The sequence below is a fragment of the Primulina eburnea genome, chromosome 16 (assembly GCF_022965805.1).
Source record: "Primulina eburnea isolate SZY01 chromosome 16, ASM2296580v1, whole genome shotgun sequence".
In the NCBI taxonomy this organism is placed as follows: Eukaryota; Viridiplantae; Streptophyta; class Magnoliopsida; order Lamiales; family Gesneriaceae; genus Primulina; species Primulina eburnea.
In genome coordinates, this window is record NC_133116.1 from 181,560 (window position 1) to 196,231 (window position 14,672).

Below are 14,672 nucleotides of genomic sequence, written 5' to 3' on the forward strand. Positions count from 1 at the left end.
ACGTAATGCGAATAGTGTAGCTCACTCTATTACCATTTTTGCTTGTTCTTCCATCTCTTTTTTTGTTCGAAGGCGTGGAATTTTTTTTTCTTTTGATTAATCTAGTAATCAAAGACTTTACTGTTTTTCAATAAATTTCAAAACTTTCACCTTAAAAAGAAAGAGTACAAAGTAATTGCTCGGCGCTAATCAAGTCAAATCGAATAACTAATTTTTTCATAAACTTAATTTTCCAGTTTCTTTTTTGTCGATTAAACTCCAAAAGTCGCATGATTTTCACAAATTCCAAAACCACCCTATTTGCGACAATGAATCTATAAATTGATGCATTAACTCTGACCAAATCCATAGCTTAAAAGACGCCTGCCTTGATTGTGCATCATTTACCTCTTAAACTTTCATTCTATTTAATAATATGATTTATTTGTATTGGAATCCAAAGCAACAGTAGATGGTAGAAAGGAGTACTAAAATATTATTGCAGGCATATTAAATTATAATTTGTAAATATAAATAAACGATAATGATGATCTCATTTTGGTTTTGTTTCCTACGTACTTCTCCGTGTTGAGCTGTTGCCCTTTTTCTTCATTCCTCCACTCTTACAGCAAGAAAAAGAACTAACCTGCCAACTGGGTAATCTGTATTCCAAATTTTTAACATCGGTTGCAAGCCGTAAATGAATCGCGATAATGAAAATAAGGAACTTGGGTACCGTTCATGTTCTTTCTTCTTCATCTCTAAGAATATGAATATAATATTGTATACAACAATACTGTATTGTCTTTCTGATTTCTATGCTGTATTCTTTATGTGATTTCGATATTTCTTCTTCCTGTCAACACGCGTCCACACCTCCATTATTCTACGTATCTTAATGCCATCCAGAATGAAGTTTTTGTAGCATTCACTGTCTCTATTGCCGCACTCTTCCCTCTGTTTTTCTGGACTTTCTTTCGAGTGCATATCTCTGACACTTCTGAAGAAAGGCTCCTATGTCTTTAACTTTTGTGGTTTCTTCAGCATTTTCCTCGTTAACGCTCTTCAAATAGCTTGAAAGTCATCAAGTTTTTATCTTTAGGTGTTTCTTCAGCAATTCCCCGCCTGGAATTTCACCATTTAGCTTGAAGAAGGTTCACGGATTCCGCATTTTTTTGGCCATTTTGGCTCATTACCTCTTCTGGGTTTTCGAAAATAACTTGTTCGTATATAATGGCCCCATCCTTGTATTGGTGGGCAAAGGAAACTCACAGGGGGACCCCTGTAGTTGTGAAGATGGAGAACCCAAATAATTGGTCAATGGTGGAGCTAGAATCCCCCTCGGAAGAAGACTTCATGTACCCAACCGGCGCCGTTCCAAAGGGCGGCCGTAACAAGAACGCCAAGCAGATCACTTGGGTTCTTCTCCTCAAAGCCCATAAAGCTGCCGGTTGTCTCACCTCCCTCGCCGCTGCATTTTTCTCCCTCGCCGCCATCGTTCGCCGCCGAATCGCCGATGGAAGGACCGACTCCACCGACACGTCGGAGGCAGAAAACCCTGCCGTCAAGTCGAGATTTTTTACCTGCATTAAAGTCTTCCTTTGTTTTTCTTTAATCCTACTAGGCTTTGAAATATCTGCTTATTTCCAAGGGTGGGATTTTGGGGCTCCAGATCTCCAATTGCAGTATCTTTTTACGCTAACAAATCTTTTAACCATAAAGGGTGTGTTTGATTCGCTTTATTCGAGGTGGGTTCTGATCAGAGTCGAGTATCTTGCTCCACCGCTTCAGTTCTTGATCAATGTCTGTATAATTCTCTTCCTTGTCCAAAGCGTGGATAGGCTAATTCTGTGTCTGGGTTGCTTCTGGATCAAATTCAAGAATCTCAAACCAGTAGCCAAACAAGAACTTGTCGATGAGTCTGGTGATGGGGGTGGCTATTTCCCCATGGTCTTGGTTCAGATACCAATGTGCAATGAAAAAGAGGTGACACGCTGATTTTAAAGCAAAAAAAAAGGATCAATTATTGGTCGAATTCTTCATTTCTTTATGGGTTTAGTTACTGGACACTATTGGGTTTTGCTTGCATTGTGATAGGTTTATCAGCAATCGATTGCAGCCGTGTGCAATTTGGACTGGCCAAAAGGGAGAATGCTGATTCAAATCTTAGATGATTCGGATGATCCGACAACTCAGTTGTTGATCAAAGAAGAAGTACATAAATGGCAGCAGAATGGTGCCAACATCATATACAGGCATAGAGTTGTTAGGGATGGATATAAGGCTGGCAATCTTAAATCTGCCATGGGTTGTAGCTATATTAAAGATTACGAATTTGTCACCATATTTGATGCTGATTTTCAGCCTTTCCCGGATTTTCTTAAAAGAACTATGCCTCATTTTAAGGTATTTTTACTACTCACAAGTTTGCGCAATTGCTTGGGAATTGTCGCTTCAACTGAATTTGTGATCTTGAATTTCCCTTGTTCATCTTGTCAGAACATGTTCTATCATCCAAATTCCATTAATGTGGCATTTATTTCGATCAGTATTGGTTACAGTTTGGGATAATATATGCATAAAAACTTGGCAGATAAAAGTGTTGTGTTAATTTTAGGTAAGCTAAAATAAAGAATAAAGATGTGGTTACTATTTGGATTGTAGGATAATGCGGAACTAGGATTGGTTCAGGCAAGGTGGTCTTTTGTGAACAAGGACGAAAATCTACTAACAAGGTTGCAGCTCATTAATTTAGCATTTCATTTCGAAGTGGAGCAGCAGGTTAATGGAGTTTTTCTCAACTTTTTCGGGTTTAATGGGACTGCTGGGGTGTGGAGGATAAAGGCGTTGGAAGAATCCGGCGGTTGGTTGGAGAGAACCACTGTCGAAGATATGGACATTGCAGTACGAGCCCACCTTCATGGTTGGAAATTCGTTTTCCTCAATGATGTTGAGGTATATCTCAATGCAAGAATTATTTTTTGGCTTTTTGATCCTTGTAGTTTAAGTTTCTTTCCGAGTAAACTATACCATCATGAAATTCTTGATTTTAATCTATTTAAGCTGTATGCGAACCTTGTTAATTAATGTTCATTTATCAAAATTTCAGTGCCAGTGTGAGTTGCCCGAATCTTATGAAGCATATAGGAAGCAGCAGCATAGATGGCATTCGGGGCCGATGCAATTGTTCCGACTCTGTTTGCCAGCCATAATCCGTTCAAAGGTTTGTGCAGAATCTTAAAACGGTTTTTTTACGATAATTTTTGTTAAAGACCAAAAATATATCGTGTGCTATTGATGCAGATTCGTTTTCTTTCTAAATTTGGTATGTGCAGATAAGCGTTTGGAAGAAAGCCAACATCATATTTCTCTTCTTCTTGCTAAGAAAACTCATACTCCCGTTTTACTCTTTCACCCTTTTCTGCATCATTCTTCCAATGACCATGTTCATACCGGAGGCGACCCTTCCATCATGGGTTGTGTGTTACATTCCCGCGGCAATGTCATTTCTCAACATTCTTCCGGCACCCAAATCTTTCCCCTTCATTGTTCCTTACTTGTTATTCGAGAACACAATGTCGGTAACCAAGTTCAATGCCATGATCTCCGGCCTTTTCCAACTTGGATCTGCATATGAATGGGTCGTCACGAAAAAATCCGGGCGTTCATCCGAGGGGGATCTGGTATCATTGGTTGATAGACAGCCGATGCCTCAAAGGGTTAGCTCAGAGCCGAATTTAGATGAAATGAGAGTGGAAATGAAGGTGGGAGGAGAAAGGGATCTTATGAAAAAGAAGCATAATAGGATATATACCAAGGAGTTGGCCTTGGCATTTCTGTTGTTAACAGCTTCAGTAAGAAGCTTAATGTCTGCACAAGGGATCCATTTTTACTTCTTGCTATTCCAAGGCGTGTCGTTCTTGCTCGTGGGGCTAGACTTGATTGGCGAGCAGGTATGATAACATTTGCCCCGTGTTTCTTTTCTTTTTTTTTTTTTTTTCTGTAAATAAAAAGCGCGAGCAGATCCAAGATGATGCATGAGAGGTTCAAAAGGGGAAATGGTGATTATTGTTTTATCACTAAATAAGATCACATTTCCCTTCCTTTTCTTTTTTCTTTTTTGTAATTTAATTTATGGGATTCTTTTGTTTTTTTTTAAAAAAAATTCCCCTTGGTATATTCTTTTTGTACGAAGTAATGGTTAAAAATCAATGAATAGGTACACTTCACGTTGTATCCACCTACTAATAATGTTCCTCACTGATTTAAGTATTTTACAACTTTCGAACTCATCTATTAATTAATTATAAAAATTGATAATACTATCGTAAATTCGACAATTCAAATATTTATATGTAACTAATTTGGAAAAATGTTGGTTATTGTTCTCTTTTATGTAAATGACAATAAATGATGCTGGATTTTTTTAATTTCTTAATCATCTTTGATTTATGAGACACTTATGTATGATAACATATAAATTGTATATTATTGTAACTATTTATCAATATATAAAAGTATTGATGTATTGATAAAAAAAATATTGATTTAATGTTTTCATTTATTTGCAGTTTATAATAATATTATTTTTGACAATAAATCTTTTTTTATTAACTCTTATAACACATTTTTAATATTCCATATCAACTCATAACCATAATGAGCATATTTAAATTAATAATATCTTATTAGTATTATATCCGGATAATAATACTTTAATTTTTTCAATTGTTTATATGTCTTCACGGAATAATTTGTGTGTACTTATTTTGGGAAAAATCTATTGTATTTATAAAGTTTGAATAATAAATATAAATTTTTTTATTATAATATATTTAATTTGGAAACTGAATGAAAAACAACACTTCTTTCTTGTTTTTTATATATAAAAGAATTTTCAAATTCAATTTCTTTATAATGATTTTTCACAATAAATACCAACTCAAATAATGAAAATTTGGATTTATTATTATTTTAAACATGGTATAAAAATAATTGATGGAAAAAATTTATTGATTTTTTAGTTGCAAAACTACAGTGATAAATGTATTTAGTTACACTATTTCATTGTGGTGATTATAACATTATTCAAATATCTCAATTTTCAGTCAACTATCAAACTTTGTTTATTTCTTATTTTGAGCATTGACAAATCTAATATTTCATTTAAATGTTTTAGTTAATAATGTTTATATTGTGTATTTCTTTCATTTGAAAATAATCAGTTGTCATTCAATATACAACAATATCTGAAAACTGGATAATGATTCGTAAACCAAACCACATTATATAGTTAATCTTTTTTAAATATATAATTTAATACAAAAACTAAAGTCTAACTAGTTCAATTTTATGATACATATATCTTATTTGAATCAACCATGAAAAATTATTATTATTATTATTATGCCAAAAATATTGTTTTATTGTAATATGTTTGACACGTCTCACAAATAAAAATTCGTGAAACAAGATTCACAAAAGACATACTCTTAATTTAAACATATAATTTCCGGCTAATTACCACAAGTAGAATAAAGAGATTAAAAAATTAAAAACTCTAAAAAATAGTCACATAACTTTTATTTAAACATATACTTTCTGGCTAATGATAAATAAAGAGATTAGAAAATTATAACTTTAAAAAAGACATATAATTTTAATTTAAACATATAATTTATGACTAATTGGTACAAGTAGAATAAAGTGAGTAGAAAAATATAAACTCTGAAAAAAGACATCACAATATTTTTTTATCATATTTTATTCAAGTAATTAATAAATGTAAAACCAAAAAACGTCCGAACCTTGTGGGGTTAGGAGTAAAGCATCCCCCCGCGCTCCTTATCTTATTTTGTGGGTATTCACTCAACAAACACATTTCTTTTCCCTTATTATTATTATTATTATTATTATTATTATTATTATTATTATTATATTAATATCGATTTGTATAATGAAATGAGAGAGACATACATTCCATGTTAATAGAAAGAAGTATGCAAAATTATTAAATGTATATTCATTCATACAGTATTATGCCTCCAGTCAAAAATGAATGAACAAACAAACAAACAAACAAAAGTGGTAGAAGTAATGGTTTGTTTGTTTTGAAACATAGGATCGTAAACCGCTGAATACAACAATAAAATCAATCATCTTTCACTATTCCCAATCCAATCCGCATTTACAATAAGGTTTCGTGAATCTAAACAGTCATTTTCTTCTGCTAAAATTCGAAGAACAAAGAGTTATGACTCATAACCCCTATTAAAACCACAATAACTAGATAAGTTTAACCATGTCTCACCATTTTCTTAGAGAAAAGAACACAAAAAATAGTAATAATAATAATAATAATAATAAATCTCCAATCAGTTCAGTCTACATCTTGTTAGAGGAGAAACCATCATTTCCCAACTTTTTGACAAATTACATAGCTCCGTCGTCGTCGTTTACATCTCTGAAAAGGAGGATAACATGTTAACGAGACAATGAAGTTGAATAAAGATTACTAAAACAGCTCTGTTCGAGTCGAGAACCTTTTAGCCCTGGCAGATTGGAACCGGATCCTGTTTGAAGGATACTTCGGAGTTCATCGTCAAATAGAGTCTGTATGAGATGCGACCATCTTATCAGTCCTTTGAAGACACTTAACACAAAATAAGCTGAGAGATCTTTGTGTTACATGTGGTAAGGGGCAGAACGGCTGAACGGTGCCCGGGAGTCCATTGAAGCTGCCATGTGAAAATCCTCGAAGAGTATGAGATGGGCTCAGTCCGGGGTTGATTCCATGTGTGTTTGCATTGCCACCTTGCGAGTTAAGTATCTAATACGAGTGAATGAACACAAATGGTTTACAAAGGCTCTGTTTACAAGAATATTACTAAACACTAGTTGATCTCATATATTTTATCTCACAATTTTTGATAAGATCTGGTCTATATCCACCTTCAGTTCTGGATTTACAGTTGCTAGCTTCATCGACAAAAACTGCAACCACAAAGTTTACTCATCTTCGTGATATACTAAACTATAACTTGATAACAAATCAAACCATCTATTTTGGGGAGAAGGAATAGAAAACATCTATATTTTCCCAAGAAAAAACAAATCAATCCTAATACAATTCGTACAGCAATCAGACATACCTCAACCTGATGCTGGAGTGATTGCACATAGTTGATAATCTCATCAAGCATAACTGCTTTCCCAGTGATCTGGAATTTTAAATCAACAAACTTCAATATAAAGTTGAACAAAATAGATTTAACCGAAAGTTAAACCAAACAAGCCCGGCTACCTTGTTGCATCCCGGAACCAGTTCTTGCAGCAATTTCATCCTCTCACTAATCCTCTCCCTCCTAACCTGTTGACCATATTATCTTGCAGACTTCATTTCACAAAATTGGCAGAAATATTCCTTACAATCCTACTTACTAATAGAAAAATTACCCTTTCTGCAAGACTGTGACTACTCGTGGCCTGTCCCCTTTTAGCTCTCATATGAAGGTAATTTTCTTTAGAAGGTTCGGCACCAACAGCATTATTCTTAGCTAGCTCGACACCTTGCTTACCCCGTAAATTTGTGGAACAATTTGGACCGAATTTTTTTATTCATTTCGTCATGTTCTCCAGGTGATTCAGTATCCTCAGAGGCATCCTTACCATGTTCTTCAGCATTCTGTAATGCCAATGGGCAAAGGTGATGTTAGATCAACTCTTTACATGGTACATCAGACATTTAAAGGGAAAAAAAAATTGGATTAATTACCTTAAATGATGCTCCAAACGCCACTTTTCTTTTCCTCTTCCCATTGAAGGAATCTCCTAATACCCTGTGTTCCGAAGTTTGGCAGTGATCCAGATAAATTGCACCATTTCTTGAAGCGCTCTGAATACTAACTCCATTATTTTGAGCAAAACATGAGTGGATGTCGCCAAATGAATGGTCCTTTTCTGAAAAGCATCCACTTCCAAAGCTGGGAGCCTTTGCCACCAAATCAAGCAGATGAGGATCAGATGGGAAATGAACCAGATGGGATGATCTTGCCAGAATCTGATTTTCTAGCACAGCTGAGTAATGTGGATCATTAAACTCATTTTGAGCAAAATATGACGAATTTCCAAGATTCCCACCCTGATTTAGCGACGTACTTGAATCCCAGTTAGATCCATAAAAAGGGTCTACTTCACTTGAAACCATTACCACCCCTCTATCCATATTTTCCTCAGAACTCAGGATCAACAGACAAACCCGAGAACTTGGAACCCCGAATCTTCTTTCTTCGGAAGGAATACAACTAAAGTTGAGGTGGTTTGATTTTGACCAAAAACAGCGGGTAAAATCTTGCGGGACTTACCAAGGAACAAATAAAATTGTCAGCTTTATAGTACTGAGAGGTAAGTTAAAGCAAACAAAAGAAACCCCCAATTTGAGCATCCTGAAGTCACAGAGAAAAAGATTAAAAATATATCTATAAAATAAAAAATCTTAGTACTAGGCACAATATCTACACAGCTATTCAAAGTCATTTTTTGTTGAATCCTAGCATCAATCCTACTCTAAGGTGGAAGAAGTAATTCTCCCCAGACAAGAAAGTATGAACCTTTCATAGCTTAGAGTAGACAATGGAGAAATTAAAGGTATTGGGCCTATTGGCTAAGCAACAGCTCATCAGACTTATGATAACAGATTCCTTGTTCATTCTTTTGATCACATAAAATATGTCGCATCAACAAATTAAAGAACAAATCTGCTGAATGCTTAACCCATAATTTATTATAATCCACAGTAAATCTCTTCACCAAATATGAAATTATCTTGTTACTACTAAAAAGGATCCTAACTCTTAACAAAAAAAAAGGGGGCTATTTTTAAGCTGCTTAACCAGAAACTTTGAGTAAGAACTCAACAACTCAATAAGTAGGCTAAGAATGGAAGAAAAACACAATTGCAAGGACCCTTTTGTGATATTCTCACTGTGGGTGGCTAAAATTGATAAAAAGGGATCAAATTCCGCTTGAGCTATGAACAAACAGAATATGAGCACAGTTTCAGAGGTATATGCTAGCCACTCGGGGCATCAATCTTGCTTAAATTCCACCCAAAAATAAAAATAAAAAGTAAATTGCACGGCCTAACAAATAATATCAGAAAGAGGACGACATATGCATCAAAGCATACAAATATAAAGATAATTAAAACAAATACACGTGTTTTTGTCAACTGGGTCAGGGAGTGGTGCGATGTTTTAAAGCTTTAAATATATTTGGTGATTCTTTGTAACATACGAACAGAATGAATGTACATAGATTTGCCATCTGAGAGCTCTACTTGGGCTGGGCCTGCGAGAATTTGGACTCAACGCAATTTTAAGCCCATTACATTACTATTCTCCCCCCATTTATCGCGGCAGGCCCGGACAATATATATCCAGGAAAATTTATGGGAAAGATTGGAAGATAGGTTTTGTGATTTAGAATTTATGTAATAAAGACAAACTTGGTGGAAGATAAACCAATTATTTATTTTATTAAATAATAGTGAGGAAAAATGGAATTTAAGTAAGCAACGGGTGGACTGTGCTGTAAATGAATGCGATGGGCCACACACCTATTTGATAACAATTACTTCAAAAAATGGCCCATCATTAATGGATCCATGTTTCAAAAACAAACACATAAAAAATATTATTAAAAGGAAACACTATTTACACAAAAATTTGTTGGAGAGAGAGAGGATTGTGGTCTCTTGGGAGACAGTTTTATGTAAGGACTGTTTGATTGAACTTGACTTTTAAATAAGGCCAAATGTTCAATATAGGGTCAAAACGTGCATCTTTTTTCTTTTCTTTTTTTTAAAGAATTGTTTTGACGTCATATTTATCTATGATACACGTGTATTGATGATCAAAATATTGCTTTAAAGTGGTATCAATATCTCAAACATAATAGATTTTTAAAACAGGAGACAAAGCATGAGTAATCATTCTCCATAAATTCAAAAGCGATGCATGCCAACTAAAATCCCCTTATCAAAGAATCTCCTTCCACTCCTTTTTGAATTATGGGAGGGAACGTCTCTTGCCTTTTGGTAAAGCCAGTTAGGATATATTTTGTTTTCTTCTTCTTCTCCTTCTTTTTTTTTTTTTTAAAAAAAGGATGTTTAGATTTTACAGTTATAATATTTTGTCCAAAATAAAATATATAATTTACACGAGAAATTTATCCAACATCATCCATACCTTCATAGTTCCACTCCTTTGCTAAAAAGTGCTGAGGGAATGATAGTGTAATGTAAATTAAGGAACAGATTGAAATGTAAAATCTTGATATTTTGGTCAAAGCATTAAGCTTTTTCTTGCATTATTGGCGCAACATGAGCTGGCTTTTTTGTGCTTGACATGAACTAATGTAAATAATAATAATAGAAACAGATTCACGCATACAGGAATTAATCATGGATTTCCCTTATAATCATATTAAACATTCCCTCCATTTGGCAAAATCTTGTTCGTATTAGCAAAAAGCTTTTTTTGAGTTCGGAAAATTTTCCAAAACTCTTCCATTCACATACATCTAACTGGTTCCACCTTGTGTCCATTACAAGAAATGCTACAAAATTCCATCTTCCTCTTTTCATTTCATTATTCAAGACAATGCAATAAAAAAAACTCTTCCCAAGTACACCGCCAGACAATTACATTCGTGCATCGTCCCACGATGCAAAAACAGGCAACTGAGCGATACTGAGTGGCACGGGCCTCAGCTGTGCAGTTGGGATCCAAGAATTGATCTTGCTTGAACCCAAATTTGCAAACATGATAGGGGTTAGTTTTCTGTCTGGGCTGGCCTCCCTTGAGCTGCTAAGACTCGTAACTAGAGAAGATGGATTCGACAAGTGTTGAATCACATGAGTACCCGATTCATCCACCATCGAGTGGCTAGAGTCAATGCATATCAGATCATGCAGACCGAACGAGAATGGAGAACTTTGATAGTTCCCTATGTTCATGGTTCTCTCATGATTCGGTTCTGTTGTTGGATTTCCTTTATTGTGCAGCACGATTTTCCAGTCAAGGACGTTTCCTACGCTTTTGACTTGGGCACATTCCGCGTTGCCAGGAACGACTGTGTTGTACTCAATGGCCGGCACCTCTACATTAGGCTCCCTGTCGTTGTTTCGCCTTGCTGTCTCTCCAGTAGGCAATGTGTTACTCGCCATGATTTTCTCCACAGCGTACCGAGATATATCAAAGTTAGTGACAGCATTTGCGCCGCGGAATTTTATTGCAGCAATATCATAAGCTTCAGCAGCTTCCTCTTGAGTACCTGCATTACAGATTGAGCGAAAATTTTATTTACTCAAACTCCAATTATAATAAAAAAAATCACATAGATAGAGACTATTAATTTATCCTCTTTACCATGTTCTCTCATACAGACAGCCTTGAGAAAAGTTATAGTCCCACTCAAACCAGTCACTCAGAGTCAAAGTTGCTGTATGATCAGCCTTATAAAAACACACACCGATAAAGGAGAAGCATGAAAGCAAATAAAGACACGAAACCGAGTCCAATAGATCCTGAATAATGCCGGAATCTAGCGACTAGCAGTACAAACAATAGTTCATATATATTTCCAACTGAAATAAAATCACGCCAGAATATAAATTTTATATGCCGAAAAAAGCGAAAATATCAACTTACTGAAAGTTCCTAGATAGAGGTCTTTGTTACCGGCTACTCGACCAATCCTAGCTTGCCACCTGCCATGCTGATGATGCCTGTTGGCAAACACAAACCTTACACCTTCATTTACATAATCCTCAAAACTTTAAAGATGATAAAAACGCAATCTTTTTACTTCACAACGAGGCTTTCAATATGCACTGATTGTCATAATCGAGTCATCATATATATAATAAAATTGAAATCAACCTTGTGACGCCTCTGTACATAGAAGCACCTCTTGAAAATCCACTACTCCTCCTGAAAATGAAACAAGATATAATCGTATCGCAACCAAACTTGAGGATCGAGACTAATAAAGGCGTTAATGAATTCACCTTCTTAAGTGAGCGACTTGCTCTTGCCGAGTCATGTTTTTCATCTCCTCGAGTTCATGATGGTAGTTTTCCAACTGTAACAACAGCACTATCATAACTCCGGAGACACACATATCCTATAACTGAAATACAAATTGATATATACCGGAAAGTTGATGTGGGTTGAAGCACCCCAATACTTAAGAGCAGCAAGATCATAAGCTCTTGCAGCTTTCTCTTCCATATCATATCCTCCTAAAATTTCATTATCAATAGCAGATTATGAATTAAGTATATCTATACAAAATTCTCACATTATACCAATATTTTTTTTCTTAGAGTAGGATATTCGTACCAAGATAAACTGAGATGACGCAATTTGATGGAAACAGCATAGCCAGACCAAAGAGAGGGAATCCGACCAAAAATAAAAGGCGTTTAAAATTGAAAATGAAGCAAAGGTAGAAGTCAAAATTCATCGGTTTAGTAAAATTAGTGGAAAAGGCCATTGGTTTCTTGTCTTTGTAAGTACCTTGCCTTCCTTTTCTGGTCTGCCCCTCTTTCTTGCAGCTGTTATCCCACAAATGAGCTTCATATCGACCTGTCCACCTATGCCTTTGAGCATAAACATATCATGGAAAAAATAAAATTTCAAATAAAGTAGAGAAGCAGACCGGACGACACTAAATAATATCCAAAGTCAATAGAAATCAAACCAAATCTTGAAAATAGAGGTGGAGGGAGGAAGAAACGAAAAAGGATGAATAAAAAGAAGTTCGAGAAATGCAAGAAATACGATACTTTAAAACTTTTAACATTAAGAAAAGGCAGCAACTACTACTAACACTGTAATGATGATACTGCAAGGTCAAAGAAAGAAACATAAACTCACCTTGTCACTCCTCTGTACTGTGAAGTTCTCTGTCCAAATGTATCAATAGATTTCCTGTGAACTGTTTGCTTCTGAGGTATTTTCTCAAGCCCTCTCTTCTTAGTTTCCACGGTTACACCCTCATTAGTTTCAGCGGGTGAAATGTACCTTGAAGCAGTAACACAGCTTGACTGAGAACCAGGACTCATGGATAAAGTTAAGGACTGTAAATTTCCACATTCCATCACAACCGTATCATTAACCAAATCATCATTATTGCTGTTATTGACCTGATTCTCCTGTACTTGATTTTGATACATCCATGTTTTCAAACATGGCATTACATCCTCCAGAATATTGGGCTGCTCCTCAGTCGTTTGGTACATGGTGTTGCACTTAAGGCCAGAATAGAAATGATTCTGCTGTCTATAAGGTTCTTGATTGTAAAATGCGCTGTCTAGGCTTAAAACCATAGCATCCCTTTGAGGAGAGGCGGTGGAGCCATATTGATGATTCGCCATCGTTGCACCTCCCAAGAAGTTTTCAAGTTTTGGAGAAGAATTAGGCACCATAGCTGCACCAGTCAGCACAATAGAAGAGAGAAAAACCCATGATTCACAACAAAGCATCCATTTAAGCCGAAAACTAAGTCTCAAACAAGACAGAGATCTAGAAACTGACCTCCGGATTGTGATCTAGAAAGAGCTTCCATAATGCAAAGAGAGCCATCAGATTTGAGTGGCATTACTGACAATGGGGAGTGAAAGACACCATTTTCAGCTACACCATAACACAGTGCAGAATTGTTAAGGTCAGAAGAGGAAAGACAGAAGCTTGCTGTTGCAACCCCATTAGTGGTATTGTTAGCCTCCATTTTCATGTCGGGTGCCAGAGAAAAGCCCAACGAGTTATTATTGCTGCCATTGCTGTCGTTTTTCAAAGGCTTCATCTTCTACTTTACACACACACACACACACACACATACATGTATATTTCAAGTTCTTGAAGACAAGGATCGAGTCAATCATTGGGTGAACATAGAGCAATCATTTCAATAACCTTCTGTTAAGCCAAAAATATAAAACTTGAATCTTTCGTTGGACGAAGAGAAAATAAGAGAGAAGACCACGAGATTTAGCAAACAAATTTTTATTTTGTTACCAATCCACGCAAAAAGAAATAAATTTCTGGTCCCTTTAAACTAAACAAAAGGAATGAAGTTGAGCAAGCAACATATGCTGGGAAATGAGTAGCATTTCTATCTGCGTTCTATGGGGATCTGTGTACATATTTTTATATACATACTCCAAAAGCAAAGTGCTAGAATACACACAGTCGCCACTCTTCTTCATATATATATTTTTAAAGTATATCATTGGTTATTAAGTTCTTAAAACCCACGATGCGATTTAAAACATGCGTTAATCCGACATTGGATCGTTTATTACTGAATCTTTCATTTCTGTCGTCTTTTTAGTTTTCGTAATTTGTGGTTAAATTTTCTTTTCTTAATAAGTGCCTTATTATTTCAAAACTCTTAAACTTGGGAAAGTTATGTAATAAAAATTAAACTTCTTAAATTATCCTTAAGTATAATTTTTTTTTATTATTTTACTCAATCCTTTTAATGACTAAATTTGAAGTGTCTTGGAAGACTTTTTGTATTTCAATTTTCAGGTAATAAATATAAACATTTATACAATGTGCAAATTGTTGTGATCAATCTAATGTTCAGGAACGGTGAAAAAAAGAGAAACAAGAGAGGACATTTTT

The 14,672-nt window shown here is 35.2% G+C and overlaps 2 protein-coding genes and 1 pseudogene across 4 annotated transcripts; 1 reads left to right on the plus strand and 2 right to left on the minus strand.

Annotated features, from left to right (window-relative positions):
• Positions 1-630: 630 nt before the first annotated feature.
• LOC140816817 (probable xyloglucan glycosyltransferase 12) lies at positions 631-4,017 on the plus strand. Its single transcript, XM_073176288.1, has 5 exons — positions 631-1,965; positions 2,077-2,385; positions 2,644-2,934; positions 3,089-3,202; positions 3,315-4,017. The coding sequence occupies exons 1-5, from the start codon at positions 1,213-1,215 to the stop codon at positions 3,936-3,938; spliced, it is 2,091 nt and encodes a 696-aa protein (XP_073032389.1). The 5' UTR covers positions 631-1,212; the 3' UTR covers positions 3,939-4,017.
• A 2,111-nt stretch (positions 4,018-6,128) lies between these two features.
• LOC140817036 (transcription factor bHLH74-like) lies at positions 6,129-9,210 on the minus strand (annotated as a pseudogene).
• A 1,251-nt stretch (positions 9,211-10,461) lies between these two features.
• On the minus strand, positions 10,462-14,214 carry LOC140817012 (AP2-like ethylene-responsive transcription factor ANT). Of its 3 annotated transcripts, XM_073176566.1 has the most exons (9): positions 13,581-14,213; positions 12,921-13,473; positions 12,561-12,643; positions 12,384-12,392; positions 12,195-12,283; positions 12,050-12,123; positions 11,922-11,972; positions 11,691-11,767; positions 10,462-11,313 (listed from the first exon to the last, which is right to left on the minus strand). In XM_073176566.1, exons 1-9 carry the CDS (start codon positions 13,846-13,848, stop codon positions 10,682-10,684), a joined length of 1,836 nt encoding a protein of 611 aa, XP_073032667.1. In that variant the 5' UTR covers positions 13,849-14,213; the 3' UTR covers positions 10,462-10,681. The 3 variants fall into 3 exon arrangements, with proteins under 3 accessions (XP_073032667.1, XP_073032666.1, XP_073032668.1); XM_073176565.1 differs by having other exon boundaries at positions 12,384-12,643; positions 13,581-14,214; XM_073176567.1 differs by lacking the exon at positions 12,384-12,392 and having other exon boundaries at positions 10,463-11,313.
• Between the last annotated feature and the right edge of the window lie 458 nt (positions 14,215-14,672).